This window comes from Trichomonascus vanleenenianus (assembly GCF_965637985.1).
Source record: "Trichomonascus vanleenenianus strain CLIB 3782 genome assembly, contig: TRVA0_037S, whole genome shotgun sequence".
NCBI lineage: Eukaryota > Fungi > Ascomycota > Dipodascomycetes > Dipodascales > Trichomonascaceae > Blastobotrys > Blastobotrys vanleenenianus.
Window position 1 is genome coordinate 1 of NW_027481850.1, and position 20,049 is coordinate 20,049.

Genomic DNA, 20,049 nt, shown 5'->3' on the forward strand with positions numbered 1-20,049 from the left:
CCAGAACCGCCGCACTCGTCGTACAGGGCGCTTGCGCCACGGTGCCCGACGAGGCCAGTACAGGCTCTGATAGAGTTTCCGTTGGGATTTCAGCCATGTCTTCATCTCGTGAAGGGTCGTCTCTTCCGGTCAGTGGGGAAAAAAAAAACCCATATCAACACCATCACCGCTGTAGACGCAATGCCGAGGTCAGTGGGGAAAAAACCCATATCAACACCATCATTACGCGGAGGTATTTAAATCACGTCTAAGCTCTGAATAAGAAAAAAAAAAAAAAAAAGGAAAAATAAAAATGAGCCGCGCGAAATGCGGCGGAAAATTAACAAGTCAAATATGTCTCGAAAAACCGATTTTCCAACGGCTTAAGGGCGTGTAGTGTAGTTGGTTATCGCGTCCGCTTCGCATGCGGAAGGTCTCCGGTTCGATTCCGGACTCGTCCAGTTCTAATAGCAATATTTTTTCAATTTTTCAAAAATTTAAATTGCAATAACGCGCGCGCACGCATGCGTGAAGATTTCAGCATGCACGGTTGGAAAAATTAGTATGGCGAAAATCGATTTTTTGATTTTTAAATGACTTAAGAATTCCGACGCGCGTGCGCGCGCGTGCACATGAATATTTATGTATTATAATGTTGCGATTGAGCATGCAGTGGAAGTTACTATAGCGGCCGGGGTATCTTTGAGAACGTGCTCGATAACGCGCGGGATCGATTGTATATATGAATTCTTAAAGTTAAATATATATATGCATGCATATGATTTAAATTAGATCTGTATGTAATTTGATCGATCTCGAACGGTAATAATACGTGGTAACGGTAGTTCCCCAGTAATCTGTTTGCAAATACCGTAATACAGTAATAATAACCTCATTATAATTAAAGTCACATTTGCAAATGTCATAAAAGGAATTTGTAGAATTGTTGCTATAGATAAAAGAGATTTCTAGTGCTGCAGTTAGACGGAGATACCAATGGTACAATAAATACAAGAGTCTGGGTCAAAATAAATAGATAAATGAGCTCAGCTGGATTGCCTCAATTGCGCGATCTCCTGCTCGAGTCGTAGACATTCTAATTTGACATCAATGACGTTTTGAATTCCTGTCTTCCACCGCTCGTTTAAGTAGTCATGCATCGGCTTGGAGTTCATCTGGGCAGCTTTTCTCGACTCGTTGACCTGCTCCACTTCTCGCTTTCTAGCCGTATACAACTCCTCCAATGCTTTCAACGAATTTTCCAGCTGATCGTTGCCCATAAGCCATTCGTTTTTCCCCTGCACTGCCAGCAAGTCCAAATTGTCGAGTCTTGATTTTGTGTAATATAACAGCGGGTACGCTCTTTCCATATTCAGCCTCCTCCCGTTTGTGCCGTCGACATACACATCGTTATACCGCGACAGGTCGATCCCTCCTTCTCGTTCCGCGCCATCTTCAATGCGCCTCACCTCTGCCTCTAGAGCTGGCGTAAGGAACGACTTTTTCGGTTTCGCTACCGCAGGATGGGCTTCGTCGGTATAAATGCGGTCAAACTCCTTTTCTATCAGCCGCTTAGCAGCAACAATTTCCTCCTCATTTACCGGACTATCCAGATACGGCAGCGATTCTATGGTGAATTCCCCCATTCCATCAAAATCTTTATAATCTCTACACCTTCTATCTTGAGATTCCGTTACTACAGGCGATATGGGATATCGGCGAAGGTTTTTGGGCGGCGCGCGGCTCATGACTTAATTAAGTCGATGTTAATCAGGGCCTTGATTAACATCGACTTAATTACCTGCCGGCCCGCACTGGTTGGGAGAGGGGCAAACCCGGCTGCGGAAGATCCAAGTGACTTCAAGAGAGCGGTTTATTCCTCCCTTTGAACAGTCAAGTTACATGTCCATGTTCAGCTACAACTACTGGTTTGGTGGCAGTGCCAAGCAGGATGGGCCGAAGAAGGCCATCGTCCGGCTACGAATGCAGAAGGATACTCTGGGCAAGAAGGAGAAGCACTTGCAGGCACAGATTGAGGAGCAGGACAACATTGCAAGGAAGAACGTTACTAACAATAAGGCTTGTAAGTATATATTCTAGAGTATATGTGGTGGCGATAGAGGCTAATAACCGGGTGTAGTGGCGCGAACCGCTTTGAAGCGGAAGAAAATGCATCAGAATGAATTAGAGAAGATCCAAGGGCAGCTGGATTCGATTGAAGTGCAGCTCAACTCGTTGGAGAACGCTAATCTCAACCATGAGACCATGAAGGCGATGCATGAGGGTGCCAAGGCGATGAAACAGATCCACGGCAGCATGAATATTGACAAGGTAGACGCTACCATGGACGACATTCGGGACCAGGTGGCGCTGGGAGAGGAGATCAGAGACGCCATGGCGCGGCCGCTTGGGCAGGAGTATATTGACGAGGACGAGCTTAATGAGGAGTTGCAGGAGCTGGAGCAGGCGCAGCTGGATGAGACGATGGTCAAGGCTGGCCGGGCGCCCGCTAATAAGCTACCGACGCAGACGGAGTCGATATCGAGCAAGGCCCAGGAGGAGAGCGAGAGCGAGGATGAGGAGGCGGAGGAGCTGCGTAAGCTGCAGGCAGAGATGGCGCTATAAGTTTTATCCTTATTCTTATATTATTATTTGTAATGAAGTACGGTCTATTGGATTTTGCCAATTTACCAAGTTGTTCTTGGATATAGCCTACTGGTACAACTCCTCTTAAAAGGTTAAGCTGGTAACAGAAATGGCTGTAACAAAAGCTGGCAACAAACTCCCCCACAGACTGTACTCGTGACAGATTTTAAAGAACTGGTCTGTTACAATGAGTATGTAGATGTTGCTCGATCTATCCTCTGTGTATTGGTTTATAATACCTATGTGAGCGTAGTCCTAAGGGTCAGATTCGATATTAACATGCAAGATTAAGAAAAAAAAACTACCTATCAGCTCACGAGGTCCAGATACAAACATCAGCTCACCAGAACCCAAATGAAGAAGAAAAAGATGAGAATGCCAAATATCTTCACCATGAGCCATCTATTGCTCGATATTCTGGCGTAGTACTTAAGCAACTCTCGCTGAGCGCCCGACACATTAAGCGAAATGTCCTCGGTGTTTGCATCAATTCGCTGCACCGTCTCCCGCTGCTCGGCCACCATTGTTGCCAGCTGCGAGAAAATGCTGCCCAGCTCCTGGATCGTGCTCTCAATGGCCTCTACTGCATTGCTCCGCGAGCTCAAATACTGATCCTGCTCTTCCAAAAGAGCCATCGACTGCTGCTGTTCGGGCAGCGCCAGATACTCGTCAGACGCATACGGGTTCTTCTCCTGGAGCGCTCCGCTGTACGGGTTCTCGCCATATGACTCCATAGCGCTCGCCGGCCGAGGAGAAGAAGAGTACAGCGGCGAGTTCGCCGCAACCGTGGCCTGGCTGGCACTGGCCAAAAACTGCTCGGTGCGCGACCTGGAAGCCTGTATATTCTTCGTCCGTGTCTCGAGCACCTCTGTGAACCCGGTAGTCACGTCGGTGAGCTTCTCCTGCAGAAGAATAACCACGTTTTTAGAGTGCTCGTTAACCTGGTTGTCCTTCTTGCCCCAGGCCGCGTTCTTGGACGCGTTGAGCGACTGCTGGAGCCCGGCGATGCTATCGTTAATGCGCGACACTTTCTGCTTGATGACCTGCGTCAGCTCGTTGATCTCGACAGGCCGGTCATCGAACAGCGTTTTGCGCTTCGCCAGGACCGCCAGTCTTTGGAGCATCGAGGTCGTCTCGCTGATTTCGGTTGCGATAGTAGAGGCCCGCATCATGAACTCGCTTCGGGCGCTGGTCCTCTCCTGGACAGCAGTACTGCTGCCGGTGCCACGCTTGGCGCCGCTCGTCTTGGATAGAGAGCTCACGCACGACCGGAATTCCTGAGTCCGGTCCTGAACAGCCGCCATGGTTGCTAAGCTCATTTTATAACAGGGGGGAGATTATTACAATAGGGAATGTGTTATTAATGAGTAGCAGTCCTGCTGCTTTTTTTTCAGCCGCCACTTAGTAATAAATCTATCGGGGCGAGATTATCAAGTTAGATCAAAAATGAATACCCAGAAAAGAGGATGATAGTGTACTATCGTGCGGTTTAATTTCACCCTCTTCGAGAGGTTGTCGTTGTGGCTGTCCCAACAGTGCCTACTTTTGGGCATCATGGCCGCTTGGTGGTCTTGGTGTGGGAAGGGGGGGGGCGCAGTTGAGCCGAGGTTATTAATTCATGGGACATTAGGCCTGCGCCCTCAATAGAAAGCTGTCTGCTAGTACAGTTAGTACCTGAGTAGAACAGCTAAATAAATGGTTTAGCAACAATGGGTAGCCTGCATTGGCATGTCGGGGGTAATACTAAATAGTTGGCGATCGCCATGCGGCTCATGCGGCGCAAGCCGCGAGTATACATGTTGTCCTCGGCGTGGGGAGCCCGGAATCAGACCACATCTATGTGGTATATTTATACAAAATAATATGCATCATATTACATTTGCCAGTGCTATAGTCAATTAGTAATTATTATGCAATATTATTAATTTGAACGGTTATCGAATGATATACCATATTTCATCAATTGCAATACCTTGGTTATCGTCCTTTACCCTTGTAAAGACTCTATGATTCCGTCGCTATTAGGAACTGTACCGTGGTACGACAGAGACCTTCCATATAGTTATATTCGCCTTTGCATTTTCGAGTACATCGGAAATATATTCAAAAGTCAAGTTCCATTAAATTCTAAATACAGTACTGGTAGTACAATTGGTTAAATGGTGCTATGAGGTACAACCCATGGGGGTCCACGGTCAGTGTAGTACCCCCGCTATCGGAACAACTCTCCGCGCCAGCGTAGCTAACAAGACCGCTATCAATTCCACAAAGCGCACAAATAACAACTAAATAAATTCCAAATCGATAACATCCATTCTATCGTTTTGGCATATATCGCAAGCACGAACGGTTGTGGCATGTGAACCGAATGTTCCGCCCCCCCCCGAGGGTTGTTGGCTCGGGCACATTCTGCGAACCTCGGTACCTCCACGCTCCGCCGGCCCCCCCCCCCAAGACCCTATCAGAACCGTGACATAAATAAGCCCACTACCCCACACTCGTTCACGGAATAATCCACCCTGACCGAAAGACTAGCAAAATGGGCGAACAGTATACTGTCGAGGTATGTGGAACGACAGAAGGAAGATATCAGAGATTTCAAGGAATAAAGATGGCTAATTAATGTAGCAAGTTGCGGAGCATAACAACGCCGAGTCGCTGTGGATCATTATCGACGGCAACGTGTACGACCTGACCGAATTCCAGAAGATCCACCCAGGCGGGAAGAAGATTCTGAACCGAATGGCCGGCAAGGATGCCTCGAAGCAGTTCCACAAGTACCACGACGTGGAGCGAGTCATGCAGAAGCATGGAATCAACTACCGCATTGGCCAGGTCGCCGGAGGCTCCGTCAAGCCGTCCAAGACGGCTGGGTCCACTGGCTCGACCATCCAGAAGCCGTTTGGCGAGCTCATTCCGTACGGTGACCCTTCGTGGTACCAGGGCCACCACACGCCGTACTACAATGCGACCCACGCTGCTCTGCGAAAGGAAGTGCGGACCTGGGTCGACAAGAACGTGACCCCCCACGTCAACGACTGGGACGAGGCCGGCGAGGTCGACCCGGCGCTCTACAAGAAGTTCGCCGACCAGGGGTACCTGGGCGCTGTAATTGGCCTCAAGAAGTACCCTGCTGACTATACCGACAAGCGGGTCAAGAGCGTGCCGGTCGAGAAGCTCGACGCTTTCCACGAGCTCATTATTACTGATGAGCTGTGCCGAGCAGGCGCAGGCGCAGTTGTGTGGAATCTCATTGGCGGGTTCAGCATTGGCATCCCACCGGTATTCAAGTTCGGCCAGGAGGCGCTCAAGAAGCGAATTATCCCAGGCATTCTCAGCGGCGACAAGCGGATCTGCCTGTGCATCACGGAGCCGGACGCTGGCTCCGATGTGGCCAACCTCACGACGACTGCCGAGAAGACGGCCGACGGCAAGCACTACGTAGTCAACGGTATCAAGAAGTGGATCACCAACGGCATTTTTGCCGACTACTTCACTGTCGCCGTGCGGACTGGCGGGAAGGGCATGGGTGGCATCTCCATGCTGCTCATTGAGAAGACCTTCCCCGGTGTCGAGGTGCGAAAGATTGAGACCCAGGGCATGCGGGGCTCCGGCACCACTCTTGTCACGTTTGACGACGTCAAGGTGCCGGTCGAGAACCTGCTGGGCCAGGAGAACCAGGGCTTCAAGGTCATTATGACCAACTTCAACCATGAGCGGCTTGGTGTTATCATCCAGGCCGTGCGGTTCGCGCGGGTGTCCACCGAGGCCGCCATGAAGCATGCGCACCAGCGGGAGACGTTTGGCGTCAAGCTCATTGAGCACGGCGTCATTCGAAACAAGCTGGGCCAGATGACGAGCCGCATCGAGGCCGCCCAGGCGTGGCTCGACAGCCTCATCTACCAGTACCAGATGCATGACGAGCAGACGGCAATGTTGCTTCTCGGCGGCCCAATTGCCGGCTGCAAGGCGTTTGCTACGCAGACGCTTGAGTTCTGTGCCAGTGAGGCCATTCAGATCTTTGGCGGCCTGGGCTACACTCGAGGCGGCAAGGGCGGCGCCTGCGAGCGAATCTTCCGAGAGTGCAAGGCTTATTCCATCCCAGGCGGCTCGCTGGAGATTATGCTCGATCTCGCTATCCGCCAGCAGATCAGAGTGCACAAGGGTCTCGGCGCCAAACTGTAAGCATTATGTTATGTACACTTGAACTAATTGGCTTAATCCGGAGCTTCACATCATTCTTCTAGTAGCAATGAGGGGACCAGTCCCCCAAACGCCCCCCTGGGGCTCGGCTTCGCGGAGGTTATCGGGCGTCAATTTGACCAGAAGACCTCTGCGAAGCGGAGCTACGGGGGTTCGGGAGCTGGCCCCCGTTCAATTACATTGGAAACTCATGCGGTATTCCCCGAATACACAATGGTAGCAGCTGCTCGTGGCCGGCCATGACTATGGACTGGTGAAATAGGCGATGTTAATTCAGTAAATAGTTGGGTCGGCTGGGGTTACTGTGATTGATATCAGCCCGGGGTCGGAGACGACTGCCCAAATTAAGTTAGCCGCCGCCGGGTGCTCTGCATAATGATGATATTTAAACGAGCTATTGAACAGTTCATTTTCATCCAACGGCTAGAAAAAAAAGATCAGAATGAAGCTTCAATTGGCATTAGCTTTGTCGGCGTTGAGTGGTGGTGCTCTGGCCAAGCAGGCTGGTACGTTGGAAGAGAAGTGGGGCTATGATGTAGGTTACCCCTGATCAGATCAATTGACGGGCTACCCCAGATCAATTGAAACCGAAAATTGACGGAGTACTGACAAAAGATAGTGGCCATTTTCAGGCATTGCTAGCTTTGCGCATCTGCCCGTGGAGAAGTGTCTGGTTGACACTGACTCAAGCTTCGACATTGCCGTGATAGGGGTCCCATTTGATACGGCCGTCTCTTACAGACCCGGCGCACGATTCGGGCCAAGGGCGATCCGAGACGCCTCAATGCGCCAGACTTCATTTAGAGGGTTCAACCCGCGAGCTGGCATAAATCCGTATGACAGTTGGGCAAAGGTCGTCGACTGCTCAGACATGCCCATTACTCCAATGAGCAACGAGATTGCGTTGAAGCAGATCACAGAAGGGTACGAGGAGCTGCTCGAGAGGAATGCTCCCTTCACCAAGAATGGCACGGTGCACCCGAGACTGGTTACTCTGGGCGGAGACCACTCAATTGTGCTTGGGGCTCTGAGAGGGCTCCACGGTATCCACGGCCCAATTACTGTCATCCATTTCGATGCCCATCTTGATACCTGGGTTCCGAGCAAGTACCCGTCGGTATGGGGAGAGTCTGACTTTACCCACGGCACAATGTTCCATATGGCGCACCGCGAAGGGCTGCTCTCGGACAAGTGTGTGCATGCTGGGCTGCGGACGCGGCTGTCAGGGTCTGACTGGGGCGACTACGAGGACGACGAACAGCAAGGGTTTGCGCGGATTGCGTCAGACGACATTTCGACCAAGGGCGTTGAGGGCATTGTTGCGGAGATTCTAGAGCGGGTTCCGCGGGACGACCCGGTATATATCTCGGTGGACATTGATGTAATTGATCCGGGTCTTGCTCCGGGCACAGGCACGCCCGAGGTTGGCGGTTGGCTCACGCGGGAGTTGATCCAGATCATCCGGGGGCTTGAGGGTCTCAATCTTGTGGGTGCTGACATTGTCGAGGTGGCTCCGGCGTACGACCATGCCGAGACGACTGCGCTTGCCGGTGCGCAGATTGCCTACGAGTTGATTACCAACATGGTCAAGAGGGGCGTAGCTGTTATTGGCTCTTCAAGGAGGCACGATGATTTGTAATACACTATTCCTACGCGAAGCGGAGCTACGGAGAGTTTGAGGGGCTAGCCCCTCATTAGCCATTATATCATTAATCCATTATCATTAACTACAGTAATCCGTTATTCAATGACCATTTGATCGCTAATCCCGGCCCCAATGATCGAAAGAGAGGCGCGGCTGTGCGAGCCGCACAGTTCACGTGACTGGCCGATGAGAGTCGCCCCATAAAAAAAAGGGAGCGCCTCGAGTACGCTTGAACATCCAACAACCGCGATACGAAGGAATATTGCGCGAGATAAGAAGATGAACTTCAATACACTACAAGGAGGATCTGCTACGGGGTCGCGGACCCAAGTGGCGACACCTGAGGAGGACACCGCGGGCAGGCTGGAGCTCCGGGGCCACCCGCCAGAGCCGAGGAGACAGGTGCGATGGACTGAGGACGTGGTTGATAACGAGCATATGAATAAGAAGAAGTCCAAGATCTGTTGCATATTCCAGAGGCGGCGCGATTTTGATGAGTCGAGCAGCGAGAGCGAGAGTGATAGTGACAGTGATAGTGACAGCGACTCCGATTCCAGCTGTTGTTCTCACGACCATGGCGAGGCGAGGCCCAATGCATATGAGAGGGCGCCGAGATACCAAAAGTCCGCCAATGGTACTGTTGTCATAGAGCAGGAGAAGTCTTCGACGTGAACTATTATTTATTACGTATGCATTTACGTGGTGTACAATACTCTACGATAATTGTTACTGAACTATATTGCTTTGGGATATGCGTGATTGTGGTTTAGGACATGGTATGGTATTGCAACGACCATAGACTGTACGATATGGTTTGGGAGGCATGATTGTGTCTTGAGTTTACTTTCCCAGGCAATGGTTACCAATTGTTATCTAAACGATACATATGTGCTAATACGTATGATTGGTGTATGATGCAATTCACGTTGCGGCATATGCGATTTGGTATGTGTTCTAGGAGATCGTTTCCCATGTTGCCAAATATCGGATACCAATTGTGTGCGATACATATTTGTTTGCTCAGTAAATATGCTTGGTATACAATATGTATTCGCTGGCGAGATATGTGATTTGGCATGCCACCTAGGAGAGACAGGGTGGGCGGCAAGCGATGGCTACCAATTGTTATCTCTATGTGTTTACTTGGTGCACAAGACGTCTATTTGGTGTACTACATCTATTCACTTTGCGAGGTATGTGATTTGGTATGTGCTCTAGAAGATCGTGTGTTATCACATGAATGATGATTCCAAAGCAACGGGTACCAATTGTTATCTCTATGCGATAGAGATGTGTTGATATCGCTTTGCGAGATGATTTGATATGTTCTAGCAGATCTTGTGTTATGGTTCCCCTTTCCCAAGCAATTGATAAAACTCTAACCTTACGGGATAAAATAGGGGGGCGCCGACACAATTGCGAACCCATTGCGCAATGCCATGCCAATGCAATCCACCTACCTGCTATAATATAGCCCCTTCATGCTGGCAATCTCAGCAATATCCCTGAATCCCCCCCTGGATTCAACGATAACCGACGGCTCATTTTCGAATTATTGTTTTGGTGGGGTGTGGCGCGCGCCCATTGGGATGAAGGAAGGGGGGTTTCTTGTTACGAGTACCACTCCTCCCCCCTCCCTCCCCGTGAGCCACACACTCTCTTTATCCCACCCCTCTCTCTTCCCTGCCCCTAATCGAATAAACCATGTCCTCAGTTCCGTCGTCGTACGTGGACGAATTGAACGTCCTGAACCGCGAAATTTCGCAGAACAAGCCCGAGGACGTGCTCCAGTTCTGTGCGGACTACTTCAACCGGCGATTGCGCGAGCGCGAGCAGCAGCAGAAGCAGCAGCAACAGGCGGCGCCGTCGTTCAAGAGCAATCCATTCGACAGCGCGAAGCATCAGCAAGACATTGCGGCGTCCTTTTCAAAATTTAACACGGGGTCCTTCTCGATAGGCGATCCCCGTGAGGCGCACACGTCGCGGGCGGCGGCGGCACAGGGCCACCTGGCGCTTCCCCAGGACTACCCGCGACACTTCAACGCCAATCGACGGACCTCCGTCAGCGCAGAGAGCATAATTCCCGGGGCGCACGGGCGCGACACGAACCTCGAGCCGATCCCCGACAACCGGCTGACCGAGGAGCAGCTGGAGCGGCTCAACAAGAGCGTCGAGAACAACTTTTTGTTCAGCCAGCTCGACAGCCAGGCGCTGCACATGGTGCTCAATGCCATGACCGAGAAGAAGGTGGCCAAGGGGACGACAATTATCAAGGAGGGCGATGAAGGAGACTACTTCTACATTGTAGAGAGCGGCACGGTTGACTTTTACAAGCTCCTGGACGGCGAGAACAAGCAGGTCAACACGTCGGGCGCCGGCAGCAGCTTTGGCGAGCTGGCGCTCATGCACAACTCGCCGCGGGCGGCCACGGTGGTGGCCGCCACAGACTGCGTGCTGTGGGCGCTCGACCGTGTCACGTTCCGCCGCATCCTGCTCGACCGAACCGCCTCGAAGCGCGCCATGTACGGTGGGTTCCTGCGCGAGGTACCCATTCTCAAGGTGCTTAGTCATTACGAACTGTCGAAGCTGGCGGACGCGCTCAACACGGAAAACTACAAGGCTGGGGACGTTATCGTGCGCGAGGGCGAGCACGGAGAGCAGTTCTACATCATTGAGGAAGGCGAGGCCATTGTGTCTAAGCAGGACGAAGGCGAAGTGGCCAAACTCAAGAAGGGCGACTACTTTGGCGAGATTGCCCTGCTCAACGATTCTCCGCGCCAGGCCACAGTCACGGCTACGGGGCCCCTGAAACTTGTTACTCTGGGCAAGAGCGGGTTCCAGCGGCTGCTAGGCGAGGTGGTTGACATTCTCAAGACGAGAGCGCCGGCTACTAATATTTCCCCCGCCCAGGCGACCGCTGCTGTTCAGAACTAAAAGACTCACTTTTATTCCAGTTACACATAGTATTTATTTTTATTCGTTGGCGTGCCGCCATTAGTTATTAATGACTTGGCCAATATTTGAGGTAACTAATTGTCATTAATTGATGTAGCTAGCAACTCCTCCACTAGTAGACCCCCCCCCCCCAGACCCCCAGCGAAGATTAGCCAATTGATTGGATGACCTCTGCGATGCGTTTTTTGCATTCTCGGTGATATTTGATTGTACCTGGTAGCTAATGTCATTAGTTATTAGTGACGTAGGATATTTGAGGTAACTAAGTAATACCCAGGGTAACTAATTGCCATTATAGAAAACTCTTGCTACCGTAATTTTGTGATAACTACTGCAACTGTGATATTGGCGGTGGAATTTTACCACTATCTTATCAGGATCAATTATACTCATAACGCCGTGGAAGTCTCGGTAAATATTTACGGTAGCTAATTGTCATTTAATTGCCATTTAGTGGAGGTAGAAGTCTCGCTGTGTGAGCATCCACGCCGTAGTGACGCTGGCCACGAAGAGTGGACCATAGAGGCCCTTGCCGAGCTTGGCAGTGCCAAACACGAGCCACTCGGAGACAAAGTGGAACCCGGCGAGCACGTAAGTGCTCAGGGCCATATCATAAATTCTACACAAGTTAAATCTACATGGTCAGGCCCGGATTAGGTGTGTACTTACGGCTGGATGTTAATGTTGTACGCGGCGTAGAACCGGACAATTGCGGCTACGACAGTCCAGGTGCCAAATGTCCGAGCAGACAGACCCGTCACTTCCTTGTTAGTATTTCAAAGTAGGCCGATATGAACTGGGATCTTACCTTGCTGAGGCTGGGCTTCGTAGACCCGTCGAGTCAGGGCCAGGCCCCCGAAGTAACACTGCGCAGAGTTGAAAACGGATACCACCGATACCTGAGGTTTTGGTTAGATATAGCTATATAGCATAGGATATACGCACAAGTAGCATCCATGACGGGAGAAGCCCGCCCGTTTTCTGCGGTAGATAGCTTGCCAGCTGCTCCAACATTGGTATTTTGGTGATGATCTTTCACCGGTCCCAAACGTACGACATAAAATACTCCCCCCTGAGCTCCACCGCTGAGCGTCGCGATGTTCTTCCGTCACATCACCATGTAGAGCTTCAATGTTCCAAATCTGAAGAGGAGCTCTCTTTAGTCTTCGGTGTGCTCCTCCGCGAAGCGGAGCCACGGGGGTCTGGGGGCTGGCCCCCAGTGATACTTTATCTTATACAAGTCTTCGAAATTGCCAGACCTGCTATCTTCCTAAAACCTTGCATTGCGGAAAATCAGTCCTAGTGTGCTCAACTGATCCAAATCTACGAATATATCGCTAGAAAAGAAATAATAAATATATACTAGAAGCCTGCAGCAGTCGTCGTAGTAGCAATGTTACCAGAAAGATTCTCCTCGCCTTTGCGGGCTCGCTCGTAAGCAGCAGGAGACCGATCCAGCAGTGTTTTAAAGTCCTTGTCCGTAACCCAGGCGCCTCGAGTCATGCCAGATAGGTCAGTATGGGCCGACTCCCGCTTGAACTCTTTTTCCATCTCGCTGAGCACCTCCTCCTCGGATGTTGCCTCGTAGCCAAATCCTTTGAACCGACCCCTCTCAATGACCACCTGGCCAAGCCGTCGCTTACTGTTGGCCCGCTCAATCAAGTTCTGCTCTACAGTGTTTGCCGTGGCGAGCCGGTATACAATGACCGGCTTGGTCTGTCCGATTCGGTGCACCCGGTCGATGGCCTGGAGGTCCTGCTGCGGGTTCCAGTCGCTGTCAAACAAAATCACCGTGTCTGCCGCAGTGAGGTTGATACCAAGTCCACCCGACCGTGTAGACAGCAGGAACATCTTGATCTCGGGGTTCTCATTGAACTCATCTATTTGGTCCTGTCGATCGTCCTGCGCAGTCGACCCGTCGATACGGCAGATGCGCCAGTTCTTGACCTCGAGCGCCCAGTCCTGCAGGATATTGAGCATCCGCGTGAACTGGCTGAACACGAGCATGCGGTGGCCCGTCTTTACCAGCTCCGTAGTTAGCTTGTCGAGGAAGATCATCTTGCTCGACACATCGACAATGCGGCGGTCTACACGATCATTCTCGGTCCACGGGTAGTAGAAGAGGTGCGGCGTATTGCAGGTTAGTCGAAGCTGCATTACGAGGTTCTGCAGGCTCTTGGCAGACACTTCGCGTGCGGCGATCTTGATCATAGCGTTTGTTTCCTCCTCTCTTTCAGAGCCTTGCGCCATCTCTGCCGTTGCTTCGTCGCTGATTCTCTTGATAAAGTCGTCGTCGCTGTACTGGTCGTCGTCGTCTGCATCATCGCTGTAACGCGTCCTGCGTCTGCGGCGTTTGGCAGGCAGCTCACCATTAGTCAATTTAGGAGTTATGGAGCGGGGCCTCTTGCCACCTCGAGACTCAATGATCTTGCCGATAATGTACTCTCTGGCTGTTTTATGCAGTATGTGTTCGTACAATTCGCGCTGGTCGGTAGTCAGCGGACCGTAAATGACATACTCTCGCTTTTCTGGCAAATTGCGCTCTACATCACACTTCAACCGCCTCAACAAGAACGGCCGTAGAATTGAGTGCAAACTAGCAATCAGAGCCTTGCTTTTGTCTTCGTCGAATGCGTCAATGCCGCCGATATCATCGAACCATTTCTGAAACAGCTCCAGGTCTGTGAAAATGTCAGGCAGCAAGAAGTTCAGCAGTGACCACAGCTCAGCCAGGTTATTCTGAAGCGGTGTTCCAGTCAGCAGCAACCGATTGGCCGAATCAAGCCTCTTGAGTTGCTTTATTAACAGGCAGTTCATGTTCTTGAGCCGGTGGCCCTCATCGACAATGACGTAGTTCCATGAATACTTCAGCAGGAACGGACAGTCTCTGACAACCATCTCGTAGCTCGTGACGACGATGGGGTTCTCCTTGAGCTTTTTTGCAGTCATCTGTTTGGATCTAATCTCAGCCCGCTTCGCCTGGTCCCCATGGTACTTGATGGCGCCAATGGACGGAGCAAACCGGTGGATCTCCTTAATCCAATTCTGGATGGTCGACAGGGGTGCTACGATAAGAAACGGCCCAGGGACGTTGTTTTCAATGAGATATGCCAAGAACGCGATTGTCTGCAGAGTCTTGCCGAGACCCATCTCGTCGGCGAGAATGCCGTTGAGACCATTCTCATAGAGCGAGACAAGCCATTCCACGCCCGCTAGTTGATATGAATGGAGTGTCCCGCCGGTAATCAGCCTTGGTTGCGCCATGGTTGCGGGCTCTGTGGTACCGGCTAAGCCATTATCGCTTTCAGCTTTTATGGCCTCGTTCATTGGAACAGTAGAGGTAACCTGTTCGATCTCGGACGACCCAAAAGAGTCGAGAATACTTTTCTGGACCTTCTTCTCCGACTTCGCTCTGGTGCGTCTTTTCCTAGTAACCGGAGTCGGTTGCGACCTGCCCTTATCCAGTCTACTGCTTCGTCTAGGCACGATTTCCTCCTCATCCTTCTTCCCCTTCTCCTTCTCGTTCTCCGAAGACGGCTCTACGTTATTGATATTCTTGCTGGTGTCTGGCGAACTTTCCCTCGGGGTAGCGCTTCTGCTAGCAAGCCTCTCAGTGAGGATGGATGCATAAATTTTGGACCGCTCTACGAGGAACTTTAGCCGTTGGAACCGCTTGTCCTCATCCAGAGCCGACAGATCCTCTGGACTAGGAGATGAGCTTTTTGGCGTAGTATCCGCTGCCATAGCTGTCTATTTAGAATCTTTTAGAAAACGCGTGAGATACACGAAGAGAAAACTACCGGTAGTTTTCAATTTACGCGTGTTACGCGCGCCTACCATCAGCCCACCCCCTTCCTGCACGAGGTTAAGCAATAGCTAGTGTATGAAGGAGTTACCAGACTAAGCTATAATTTACAGAGGAGCAAGTCTGTTAGCGAGTTTTTACCAGTTGCTATTCCCTGCGGGACTTGCGGCACCCGATCAAAAGGCTATCGAGCCGCACGAGCCTCATGAGCCGCACATATATTAACCCCGCAGGCAGTGTAGCCCAAACGGGTTCTCCCCCGGCTAAGAGCATGTGCATACTGCCAACCGCTGGGCTAGATCCAGACCTCTGCTCGCTACTTTCGGCCCCTCTGTGTCCTGTTACACGGTCACCAATGTCAAAAGCCGGGCGAATGGAAGGGGTTATTACGCTCTAATGTATTCGAGGGCCAGATCTCGAGCTCCCAATTCATCCATTCCACCGCGAAGCAGTACCCAGGGAGGTTTCGGGAGGGGGAAGACTGGTCTCCCCAATTGCAGTCTACTAGACCTCAATTCGTATTCGAGGGCCAGCCCTCGAGTTTTCATTGCTTTGCGCGGATTGTGCTACAATTGAGTACATTACTACTAGTTTGTCAATGGCTAAGGAAGACAATTGAACACAACCCTTGCAGATGTCGGTGATGATGGTTAAGCGTAATTAGGAGAACGAGTAAACATGTGCATGGCGGACGCGCGGTCTTTGACAGTTCTCCCAACGCCACACGAAAAACGAATTTTTTTGCGACCGACCGTGCGAGACCCCGAGACGAGTTGAAGAGTACGCGACACGACGATGGCCGACGAATCAAAGCTCCACACAGACGGCGACACGGAGATGGAGAACGTGAACGGGTCTACCGAGCCTGGCGAGAGCACAGTGGCGACCCCAAACGAGTCGGCCCCCCAGGAAGAGCCCGAACAGCTGGCACCAGAGGAGCTGCAGCGCCAGCTCGAGGAACGAGCGCGCGGATTCCTGGCCAAGCAGCTGCACCGGGTCATCATCCCGTCGTACGCGGCGTGGTTTGACCGGGAGAAGGTCAATGAGCTCGAGAAGAAGAGCCTACCCGAGTTCTTCAATGGCAAGAACCGCACCAAGACGCCGGACGTGTACAAGGAGTACCGGGACTTTATGATTGACTGCTACAGGCTCAATCCGACCGAGTACCTGACGCTGACTGCGTGCCGGCGGAACCTGGCTGGCGACGTGTGCACGCTCATGCGCGTTCACGCGTTTTTGGAGAAGTGGGGGCTCATCAACTACCAGGTTGACCCCGAGACCCGACCGTCTCTGCTGGCGCCGCAGTTCACGGGCCACTTCCAGATCACGCTCGACACGCCGACGGGCCTGCAGCCAGTGGCACCGGCTGCGACCGAGACGATCGAGGGGAAGGGGGTAACTACGGAAAAGAAGAAGGCGCTAACGATCAACGGCAACGAGGACAATTATCCCGTGTCGCTCGAGTTGCGCAAGAGCATATATGACAACTCGGCGGACGCGAGCGCGCTGCTAGATGAGAACCAGAAGCGTGTTACAGCGCTGGGGACGCGTCAGTACAACTGCTACACGTGCGGTGAGGACGTGACCAAGGTGCGGTACCACAATTTGCAGACGAAGCAGACCATTGGCGCGCTGTGCTTCAAGCACGGCATGTTCCCGGGCAACCACCAGAGCAGCGACTACGTTAAGATTGACCAGGCGCAGCAGGCGAGCACATCGTGGAAGGACCAGGAGATACTACTGTTGCTGGAAGGCGTAGAGATGTACGAGGACAACTGGGACGCCGTGGCCTACCACGTTGGCACCCGAGATAAGGAGAGCTGTATTATTAAGTTCTTGCAGATGCCCATTGAGGACCCGTATTTGATCAAGAATGCGGCGGCCCGACACCAGAGGGAGAAGTTGTACGAGTCCGGGGCTGACAGTATTCTGGACAAGCTCGACCAGGTAAAAGAGAAGGCAAGCGGCGAGGTGGCTGAAACGCTGTCGAAGCGAGCCGGTGCGCTTGCGGAGGGGGAAGATGAGCGGCAGTCGCGGCTTGTAAAGTCGCTCGTAGAGGCGCAGCTGCGCAAGTTTGAGCTCAAGCTGTCAAAGTTCCAGGATCTCGAGGCGCAATTGGAGGCGGAGAAGAAGGAAGTAGAGATGGCGAGAATGCAGCTCTATCTTGACCGGTTATCGCTCAAGAGCCAGGCGGAAGAGGTGCTTACCAAGCTGCGGGAGGCCGTCGAGACCCAGGGAGAAGGGGCGGTCGAACTGGCGGCCGAGGCGGCGCGAATTGCGTCCAAGAACCCAAAGACGACCTTGGTGCAGGGCGACAGCGATATCACCAACGGCATCAAGGCGCCCAAACCCGGGCTCAAGCCGATTAGCCTCGACACGCCGCAGACTTTCAAGTTCTGGTCCGCGTGACGTATTTATTAATATATTTAACTGACTCTGCCCATTGCTCGTAATCGTAATTAATTGACCATTATTAGTAGCTGTACTACTTAATTAGCCGTCTTTTTTAGTTATCCTACCAATTGCAAGGGTTAGGCTAAATTTGAATATGGCATAACTAGTTATTCAATCCAATCACATTAAAAGAACTACCGGTACCGGGGTTTCCAATAATTAACGAACTGAGGATCTTTACAAGCCTCATTTCCCGATAGATTTAACCGGTGAAATCATAAATATATAAAGTAAAATGTTTATTAAGTAATATATTAATAATACCAAGTAAGTACATATTATTAGGATTTGTATATACCTAATAGAAAAAGTATAATACCGGTATTATTATTAATTAATATGGAAATAATGTCAATGCCAAGAGATTTAAATTACTTCGACCGGTGAACTCAATATTATTAATTGGTGGAGTAACAGTTAACGATAGTTCAATAAATTGATCCAGGGGAGGGGGGACAATTGACCCGGACTCTCTATTAACGTAGCTAATACTTTGTTGATTGAATGTTATACCACTCAATTGCGTAATTCTAAATAGCTACCCTTAAGTTACTTAGTATCAACAGTATGCCACAGTAATATGAGTAGTTTTGACCAATTATCCTTATCTGTAACTACCAGGCGTATTGACATGGCAGTACCGTACTATCAATTGAGCAGCGTGGCAGATTTGAAATCCGTTAAGCATAATCTCCTTATAACGCTTACGGAGATGAACTTTATTAAACTTTATATTTTTTAGCACAGTACTCCAATTCAATTGTGAGTTGTGTTCTTCCTAGCTATGAAGTGACGAACGGGAGTTGGGTCTTGGAAAGGGGGTGTTCGTCGTAATGTGGTGATCCACGCACATCACAAGCCCACCCTGAAATTTGACACCCATACCAAAGAATGGCCCGATTCAAAGTTGCCCAATGGGCCGCAATAGCGTGGATCGCGTCGGTAGTATTTGCTCACGGCGCACCCAAGGCTCCAATATCCGTGGACGACATGACGCCCCTGACCTACGACAACGGGGTATGGAACCTCGAGGCGGTCGAGTACCGGATCAGCCAGTGCGACGTCGTCCAGGAGATGACGGCAATGGTCCACGAGGAGGCTCACAAGCATGACTCTGTCATCCAGCGGCTATTTTCGGCCCTGTTTCCGTTTGGTCCAGGGCTCAACGCTTTGCTGGCCACGGCCTACATCTCGGGGCCTCCAAATTTGCTTCTGGCACTGATTCCACCCAATATAGCCCCAGAAAGTTTGTCTACATTGGTCTCGTTTGCCGTAGGTGGCCTTCTTGGAGATGTGTTTCTGCATCTTTTGCCGCAGACCTTCGTCGGTGAGGTCCACGACGGGTCTGCGCGGTTTGTACTCGTGGATGAACACCGAAACACCGTTCTGGGGCTCGCCATGTTTGTGGGATTCTTGGCATTTGTCGTGCTCGACAAGTCTATGCGTATTTTGAGCAGCGGCAGCAGCGAGTCTGGGCACTCACACGGGCATTCTCATTCGCACTCTCATAGCAGCAGCACTGGAACTGAAGGAGACTCGGATAAATCTGGACTGAGAAAGCGCGGAGGAGGCTCGGCCAAGGAAGAGGAAGTGGACAAGAAGGAAGAGAAGCTAAGTTCATCCATCAAGCTGTCGGCGTACCTGAACCTTATCGCTGATTTCACCCATAATATCACTGACGGCTTAGCCATCGCTGCTTCTTTCTACATTTCCAAAAACGTTGGTGCTACGACCTGCCTGGCGGTCTTCTTCCATGAGATCCCCCACGAAGTGGGGGACTTTGCTCTGCTCATCCAGGGCGGGTTCACCAAGATGCAGGCCATGCAGGCCCAGTTTGTCACTGCAATTGGAGCCTTTATGGGCGCTTTTATTGGCATTGGTCTCAATCATCTTGCGAGCGGCTCTGATGCGGCGGCTTCTGCTGCGGCTGCGGCTGCGGGGTCGCTCCAATCTCCTGGTATCTTTGGCACTAACGTCATGCTTGGCGACCTGACCCTTCCGTTCACCGCTGGTGGTTTCCTGTACATTGCTACGGTAGGAGTCATTCCAGAGATTCTCGAATCGGGAGGGGACCTGACCAAAACCCAGCAGATTGCCAATGGCTTCAAGCAGCTTGCGGCGATGCTCACTGGCATTGGCATCATGTTCCTCATCTCCTGGACCGAATAGCACCTTTACTACATAAATATACAATTCCCTCGGCAAAGCAGTGCTACGGATCTCGAGGGCCGGCCCTCGAATTCCCCATACTCCTCTGACGCGGAGGAGCTCGGAATAAACTCTAAAATTAAACCTGGCGCATATCTAAAGGTTCGCATGGCCCGTTCGCTGCGATTTCGAAAGGTGCGGCGTATACCACGCG

At 51.4% G+C, this 20,049-nt stretch overlaps 11 protein-coding genes and 1 non-coding gene across 12 annotated transcripts; 8 read left to right on the forward strand and 4 right to left on the reverse strand.

Annotated features, from left to right (window-relative positions):
* The first annotated feature begins 366 nt into the window (after positions 1–366).
* Positions 367–440, forward strand: tRNA-Ala(CGC). Its single transcript has one exon. It is a non-coding gene; the product is annotated as a tRNA-Ala (tRNA).
* A 585-nt stretch (positions 441–1,025) lies between these two features.
* On the reverse strand, positions 1,026–1,625 carry TRVA0_037S00122 (uncharacterized protein; the record flags this gene model as incomplete). The annotated part of the gene is made up of 1 exon (XM_076686378.1): positions 1,026–1,625. The coding sequence occupies one exon, from the start codon at positions 1,623–1,625 to the stop codon at positions 1,026–1,028; it is 600 nt and encodes a 199-aa protein (XP_076539325.1).
* A 262-nt stretch (positions 1,626–1,887) lies between these two features.
* On the forward strand, positions 1,888–2,604 carry SNF7 (ESCRT-III subunit protein SNF7; the record flags this gene model as incomplete). The annotated part of the gene is made up of 2 exons (XM_076686379.1): positions 1,888–2,062; positions 2,120–2,604. 2 exons carry the CDS (start codon positions 1,888–1,890, stop codon positions 2,602–2,604), a joined length of 660 nt encoding a protein of 219 aa, XP_076539326.1.
* A 356-nt stretch (positions 2,605–2,960) lies between these two features.
* Positions 2,961–3,944, reverse strand: SED5 (t-SNARE syntaxin; the record flags this gene model as incomplete). The annotated part of the gene is made up of 1 exon (XM_076686380.1): positions 2,961–3,944. One exon carries the CDS (start codon positions 3,942–3,944, stop codon positions 2,961–2,963), a length of 984 nt encoding a protein of 327 aa, XP_076539327.1.
* A 1,220-nt stretch (positions 3,945–5,164) lies between these two features.
* TRVA0_037S00188 (uncharacterized protein) lies at positions 5,165–6,810 on the forward strand (the record flags this gene model as incomplete). The annotated part of the gene is made up of 2 exons (XM_076686381.1): positions 5,165–5,188; positions 5,254–6,810. 2 exons carry the CDS (start codon positions 5,165–5,167, stop codon positions 6,808–6,810), a joined length of 1,581 nt encoding a protein of 526 aa, XP_076539328.1.
* A 460-nt stretch (positions 6,811–7,270) lies between these two features.
* Positions 7,271–8,467, forward strand: TRVA0_037S00210 (agmatinase; the record flags this gene model as incomplete). The annotated part of the gene is made up of 2 exons (XM_076686382.1): positions 7,271–7,363; positions 7,448–8,467. 2 exons carry the CDS (start codon positions 7,271–7,273, stop codon positions 8,465–8,467), a joined length of 1,113 nt encoding a protein of 370 aa, XP_076539329.1.
* Positions 8,468–8,752: 285 nt separating this feature from the next.
* YPI1 (type 1 protein phosphatase-activating protein YPI1) lies at positions 8,753–9,145 on the forward strand (the record flags this gene model as incomplete). The annotated part of the gene is made up of 1 exon (XM_076686383.1): positions 8,753–9,145. One exon carries the CDS (start codon positions 8,753–8,755, stop codon positions 9,143–9,145), a length of 393 nt encoding a protein of 130 aa, XP_076539330.1.
* Positions 9,146–10,177: 1,032 nt separating this feature from the next.
* Positions 10,178–11,407, forward strand: BCY1 (cAMP-dependent protein kinase regulatory subunit BCY1; the record flags this gene model as incomplete). Its single annotated transcript, XM_076686384.1, has 1 exon — positions 10,178–11,407. The coding sequence occupies one exon, from the start codon at positions 10,178–10,180 to the stop codon at positions 11,405–11,407; it is 1,230 nt and encodes a 409-aa protein (XP_076539331.1).
* A 471-nt stretch (positions 11,408–11,878) lies between these two features.
* On the reverse strand, positions 11,879–12,442 carry ERG28 (Erg28p; the record flags this gene model as incomplete). The annotated part of the gene is made up of 4 exons (XM_076686385.1): positions 11,879–12,047; positions 12,098–12,188; positions 12,237–12,327; positions 12,374–12,442. The coding sequence occupies 4 exons, from the start codon at positions 12,440–12,442 to the stop codon at positions 11,879–11,881; spliced, it is 420 nt and encodes a 139-aa protein (XP_076539332.1).
* A 348-nt stretch (positions 12,443–12,790) lies between these two features.
* On the reverse strand, positions 12,791–15,172 carry IRC5 (putative ATPase; the record flags this gene model as incomplete). The annotated part of the gene is made up of 1 exon (XM_076686386.1): positions 12,791–15,172. One exon carries the CDS (start codon positions 15,170–15,172, stop codon positions 12,791–12,793), a length of 2,382 nt encoding a protein of 793 aa, XP_076539333.1.
* An 856-nt stretch (positions 15,173–16,028) lies between these two features.
* On the forward strand, positions 16,029–17,642 carry RSC8 (Rsc8p; the record flags this gene model as incomplete). Its single annotated transcript, XM_076686387.1, has 1 exon — positions 16,029–17,642. The coding sequence occupies one exon, from the start codon at positions 16,029–16,031 to the stop codon at positions 17,640–17,642; it is 1,614 nt and encodes a 537-aa protein (XP_076539334.1).
* Positions 17,643–18,578: 936 nt separating this feature from the next.
* YKE4 (Zn(2+) transporter YKE4) lies at positions 18,579–19,856 on the forward strand (the record flags this gene model as incomplete). The annotated part of the gene is made up of 1 exon (XM_076686388.1): positions 18,579–19,856. One exon carries the CDS (start codon positions 18,579–18,581, stop codon positions 19,854–19,856), a length of 1,278 nt encoding a protein of 425 aa, XP_076539335.1.
* Positions 19,857–20,049: the final 193 nt, after the last annotated feature.